The following is a 6,498-nucleotide window of genomic DNA, read 5'->3' on the forward strand; positions in this document are numbered from 1 at the left end:
ACAACCAGGGGTGGATTACACAGGACAACAACCAGGGGTGGATTACACATGACGACAACCAGGGGTGGATTACACATGACAACAACCAGGGGTGGATTACACTGACACTGATCTGATTTCCATGCGGTCTCAATAAAGTGTCAAAATATCCTTCAAAAATAAATGAACAGAATCAGCACTGACCCATTGCCTTCGACGGTGGCCTCCTTGAGGTGTATGTAACAGGCAGGAAAGATCCCCTGGAACAGAAGGCGGGAAAAACAGGACACACAATAAGTAGATTGATACGGGACAGGCGGTATAACGCCTGAACTAGTTCGGATTTCAGATCGGATTTCAGATCGGATTTCAGATCGGTTATTTCAGATCGGTTATTTCATGGAGGTTAAATGACATCCTGAGTCCATTGCTTAGCAGAAGAGAAGGGTGGAAAGAAAGGACACACAATAAACCCTGATACAAAATAATATTAGATATGTTATCGACATTACACCATATTAACATCATAGTATATCACATTATGATTAACAAAAGCTTCAACTGAACAGGTTTTGATTTCAACAGGTCATGTCAGATGTTGGAATGTCGCTCCAACAAACCCTGAATAGACGAGGGGAACAGCTGAGATGAAACTACACCGTCGAATGTACAAAAATACCAACTCACTTTGTTGGACTTCCTCCTCAGCCTGTGTCCTCTGTACCAGCCTGGAGGAGGAGAGAACAGGACTGATTACACAGCAGAGGAAACACCTAGCATTAGCATCACGCAGAATTCTCATCTACAAAACACAATGGGGGGGGGGTAATATGTGAATTCTGACAGGGAGGAAATGACACAGATCAGCTAAGAGTTTTAACGGAGACATTTACCAAAACACCAGCGACACTGAGAACGACAGAATCATCTGCAATTATCCTCGTCACTTAGTGTGCCCTTATAAACGTACAGTACACCTCATAATGTCTCTAGTACGTGTCCTGAGGTCGTCACTTAGTGTGCCCTTATAAACGTACAGTACACCTCAATGTCTCTAGTACGTGTCCTGGGTCATCACTTAGTGTGCCCTTATAAACATACAGTACACCTCATAATGTCTCTAGTACGTGTCCTGGGTCGTCACTTAGTGTGCCCTTATAAACGTACAGTACACCTCATAATGTCTCTAGTACGTGTCCTGGGTCATCACTTAGTGTGCCCTTATAAACGTACAGTACACCTCATAATGTCTCTAGTACGTGTCCTGGGTCGTCACTTAGTGTGCCCTTATAAACGTACAGTACACCTCAATGTCTCTAGTACGTGTCCTGGGTCATCACTTAGTGTGCCCTTATAAACGTACAGTACACCTCATAATGTCTCTAGTACGTGTCCTGGGTCATCACTTAGTGTGCCCTTATAAACGTACAGTACACCTCATAATGTCTCTAGTACGTGTCCTGGGTCATCACTTAGTGTGCCCTTATAAACGTACAGTACACCTCATAATGTCTCTAGTACGTGTCCTGGGTCATCACTTAGTGTGCCCTTATAAACGTACAGTACACCTCATAATGTCTCTAGTACGTGTCCTGGGTCATCACTTAGTGTGTTGATAAAAGAATTTATTACGTTTTAAGATAAATGATTAAATAATTCTACCCGGAAACTTACCCATTAGGGATTAGAGGTGGAGTAATTAATTACAAGGAGTAATTAAAAGTATTAAACATAAGTCAGACTAGGTTAGACTGGGAGAGAGAGAAATGTGCTTAAGAAAACACCTAGAAACAATTAAACTATGGTTGAACCGACCCGGCTGTAACTCTGGGAAGATAGGGCAGGGAACACTTTATCTGAAGGGGACTGGAACTGTCAGCTGGGTAGTGAGAAACTGTGGGGAGAACTCTAGAGAAGATAGCTCTCCTGATGTTAGTGTGTATGTGTGTGTGTGTAGGTTAAATGTTATAAAAGGAACCTCTTTGTATAATGAATGGTAGAGCTCTCGTGAATAAAATTGGATTTGACTAATGGTGAGCTGGGAATTCTGTCCGTTTCATTTAAACCAGAACTTCACACATTCTGGGTTGCAGACCGATTAGGATCATTGACATTTATGTAAATTGATCACAAAATTCTATATCAGTGTGTTCCTACCTTCATATGTCTCTAGTATGTGGACTGTGTCATCAGTGTGTTCCTACCTTCATATGTCTCTAGTATGTGGACTGTGTCATCAGTTAGTGTGTTCCTACCTTCATATGTCTCTAGTATGTGGACTGTGTCATCAGTTAGTGTGTTCCTACCTTCATATGTCTCTAGTATGTGGACTGTGTCATCAGTGTGTTCCTACCTTCATATGTCTCTAGTATGTGGACTGTGTCATCAGTTAGTGTGTTCCTACCTTCATATGTCTCTAGTATGTGGACTGTGTCATCAGTTAGTGTGTTCCTACCTTCATATGTCTCTAGTATGTGGACTGTGTCATCAGTGTGTTCCTACCTTCATATGTCTCTAGTATGTGGACTGTGTCATCAGTTAGTGTGTTCCTACCTTCATATGTCTCTAGTATGTGGACTGTGTCATCAGTTAGTGTGTTCCTACATTCATATGTCTCTAGTATGTGGACTGTGTCATCAGTTAGTGTGTTCCTACCTTCATATGTCTCTAGTATGTGGACTGTGTCATCAGTTAGTGTGTTCCTACCTTCATATGTCTCTAGTATGTGGACTGTGTCATCAGTGTGTTCCTACCTTCATATGTCTCTAGTATGTGGACTGTGTCATCAGTTAGTGTGTTCCTACCTTCATATGTCTCTAGTATGTGGACTGTGTCATCAGTTAGTGTGTTCCTACATTCATATGTCTCTAGTATGTGGACTGTGTCATCAGTTAGTGTGTTCCTACCTTCATATGTCTCTAGTATGTGGACTGTGTCATCAGTTAGTGTGTTCCTACCTTCATATGTCTCTAGTATGTGGACTGTGTCATCAGTGTGTTCCTACCTTCATATGTCTCTAGTATGTGGACTGTGTCATCAGTTACTGTGTTCCTACCTTCATATGTCTCTAGTATGTGGACTGTGTCATCAGTTAATGTGTTCCTACCTTCATATGTCTCTAGTATGTGGACTGTGTCATCAGTTAGTGTGTTCCTACCTTCATATGTCTCTAGTATGTGGACTGTGTCATCAGTTAGTGTGTTCCTACATTCATATGTCTCCAGTATGTGGACTGTGTCATCAGTTAGTGTGTTCCTACCTTCATATGTCTCTAGTATGTGGACTGTGTCATCAGTGTGTTCCTACCTTCATATGTCTCTAGTATGTGGACTGTGTCATCAGTTAGTGTGTTCCTACCTTCATATGTCTCTAGTATGTGGACTGTGTCATCAGTGTGTTCCTACCTTCATATGTCTCTAGTATGTGGACTGTGTCATCAGTGTGTTCCTACCTTCATATGTCTCTAGTATGTGGACTGTGTCATCAGTGTGTTCCTACCTTCATATGTCTCTAGTATGTGGACTGTGTCATCAGTGTGTTCCTACCTTCATATGTCTCTAGTATGTGGACTGTGTCATCAGTTAGTGTGTTCCTACATTCATATGTCTCTAGTATGTGGACTGTGTCATCAGTTAGTGTGTTCCTACCTTCATATGTCTCTAGTATGTGGACTGTGTCATCAGTTAGTGTGTTCCTACCTTCATATGTCTCTAGTATGTGGACTGTGTCATCAGTGTGTTCCTACCTTCATATGTCTCTAGTATGTGGACTGTGTCATCAGTTACTGTGTTCCTACCTTCATATGTCTCTAGTATGTGGACTGTGTCATCAGTTAATGTGTTCCTACCTTCATATGTCTCTAGTATGTGGACTGTGTCATCAGTTAGTGTGTTCCTACCTTCATATGTCTCTAGTATGTGGACTGTGTCTCCAATCTGAAGTGACAGCTCCTCGTCTCCACGGACATCATAATTATAGATTGCTGAGGGGAGAGAAGAAGAGGCTATTAAAAGGACAGGAAAAGGAAATAAGACATGAGACTCCTGTGTGGGTGGCATACTAAAACATAGCAGCAGCCAGGCTCACAGAACACCCACACAGAATGACACATATCATATCTGCTGTATACACAGTCATCTACACCCTGGACACTAACAAGACAGCATATGTTCCACCCCACCACACACACACACACAGATTGACACATATCATATCTGCTGCATACACAGTCAAACACCCTGGACACTAACAACATTAACAAGAGAGCATATGTTCTACCCACAACACACCACTTCCAATAAGGTCGGGGAGGACTCTACCTCTCCTCTCCTGCTGGGGGAAAGATACCATGAGGGCCGCCGGTCGATGGGATTACTTTACCAAGGTGACTGACGGCATAATTTTAAAAAAGGGGCCTTGTCACCACGGGTAACCCTCCACCCCACCGGGCAGGTATATTTAACAGAATTAACGTGTCCTCGTACGTCTTAAGCCCCCCCCCCCATCTACAGGAGCTTATGCTGCACAGACACAATGAACTGAGACTCAGCCCAAACTGCACCCTATTCCCTACATAGTGCACTATTTCTGACCAGAGCCCTATGGAGCTGGTCTAAAGTAGTGCACTATTTCTGACCAGAGCCCTATGGAGCTGGTCTAAAGTAGTGCACTATTTCTGACCAGAGCCCTATGGAGCTGGTCTAAAGTAGTGCACTGTTTCTGACCAGAGACCTATGGAGCTGGTCTAAAGTAGTGCACTGAATAGGGAATAGGGTGCCATTTGAGACGCAGACATAGGCATGATGGGATGAATTTCATTAGTTTGCAATCGCAACAAATAATCTGCTCAGACCTAAACAAGGATAGAAAAGCTGTGCTTTAAATTCTCAGACAACCCAAAGATTCCTAGACGGCCTTCCAGACTCCCTCCACCTAACCAAGAACGTCAGAGTAGAAAAATCAGTTGACCACCTAACCGAGGACGTCAGAGTAGAAAAATCCGTTGACCACCTAACCGAGGACGTAGGAGTAGAAAAATCAGTTGACCACCTAACCGAGGACGTAAGAGTAGAAAAATCAGTTGACCACCTAACCGAGGACGTAGGAGTAGAAAAATCAGTTGACCACCTAACCGAGGACGTAGGAGTAGAAAAATCAGTTGACCACCTAACCGAGGACGTAGGAGTAGAAAAATCAGTTGACCACCTAACCGAGGACGTAGGAGTAGAAAAATCAGTTGACCACCTAACCGAGGACGTAGGAGTAGAAAAATCCGTTGACCACCTAACCGAGGACGTAGGAGTAGAAAAATCAGTTGACCACCTAACCGAGGACGTAGGAGTAGAAAAATCAGTTGACCACCTAACCGAGGACGTAGGAGTAGAAAAATCAGTTGACCACCTAACCGAGGACATAGGAGTAGAAAAATCAGTTGACCACCTAACCGAGGACGTAGGAGTAGAAAAATCAGTTGACCACCTAACCGAGGACGTAGGAGTAGAAAAATCAGTTGACCACCTAACCGAGGACGTAGGAGTAGAAAAATCAGTTGACCACCTAACCGAGGTATCTAAATGTAAGCTTGTGTAATACACGCACGACTAAAAACAAAACAAGTAATGATCTCCCTGGTGGACAGAAAATACCCAAGCCCTGAAGCTAGCATCCAGAACCCTGGAAAGGAAATGGACCAGAACCCTGGAAAGGAAATGGACGCCCGTCAGGAAGTCCAGGATCCAGTTGGGAGGTGTTTAGTCTCAGGGTCCTCAGCTTAGTGATGAGTCGAGGGCACTATGGTGTTGAACGATGAGCTGTGGTCAATGAACAGCATTCTCACATAGGTGCTCCTCTTGTCCAGGTGGTAGAGGGCAGTACGTGCACTAGAGACTATGTCATCTGTGGATCTGTTGGGGCGGTATGCGAATTGGACTGGGTTCAGGGTGTCTGGGGTGATGATGTGGATGTGAGCCATGACCCCACCTTTCAAAGCATTTTATTTGTACAGATTTGAGTGCCACGGAACGATAGTCATTTAGACAGATTACCTTGGTGTTTTTAGGCACAAAAACTACTGGAGGACTGCAAAACAAATGTAGTATTATTTCATTAAATGTACACCTTTATTTAACTAGGTAAGTCCGTTAAGAACAAATTCTGGATTCGAACCAGGGACTGTAGTGACACCTCTTGCACTGAGATGCAGTGCCTTAGACCGCTGTGGTGCTCAGGAGCCCTTGAAACATGTAGGTATTACAGACTGGGTCAGGGAGAGTGTGATTGTGTATGCTGGTGTGACTGTGTGACTGCGTGACTGCGTGTTGGCTGCATTTGCGACCTGGAATCATTGGACTGGCCCTGAAATGATTTGTTACCAGTCCGGTATCAATCAATCAGCGACCTCCATATTATCCAGGAGGAGAGTTCCTGGAAACGTCATCAAATCCCTTCTGCTGCCTCCTTTCATTCCACACTTGTTTTCTCACAACAACATGGCAGCCTACTCCCTACATAGTGCACTAA

At 43.7% G+C, this 6,498-nt stretch overlaps 1 protein-coding gene across 1 annotated transcript in view; it reads right to left on the reverse strand.

Moving 5' to 3' along the window:
- The window catches only part of LOC129850737 (dedicator of cytokinesis protein 1-like), an 8,548-nt gene extending 2,598 nt beyond the window's left edge, over positions 1-5,950 (reverse strand). The window contains exons 1-4 of the mRNA XM_055916999.1: positions 5,854-5,950; positions 3,878-3,961; positions 667-707; positions 184-239 (exon numbers count right to left, since the gene is read on the reverse strand). Coding sequence (XP_055772974.1) covers positions 184-239; positions 667-707; positions 3,878-3,961; positions 5,854-5,950 — 278 coding nt within the window. The remainder of the gene's footprint in view (positions 1-183; positions 240-666; positions 708-3,877; positions 3,962-5,853) is intronic.
- Positions 5,951-6,498: the final 548 nt, after the last annotated feature.

This window comes from Salvelinus fontinalis, unplaced genomic scaffold (genome assembly GCF_029448725.1).
Source record: "Salvelinus fontinalis isolate EN_2023a unplaced genomic scaffold, ASM2944872v1 scaffold_2262, whole genome shotgun sequence".
NCBI lineage: Eukaryota > Metazoa > Chordata > Actinopteri > Salmoniformes > Salmonidae > Salvelinus > Salvelinus fontinalis.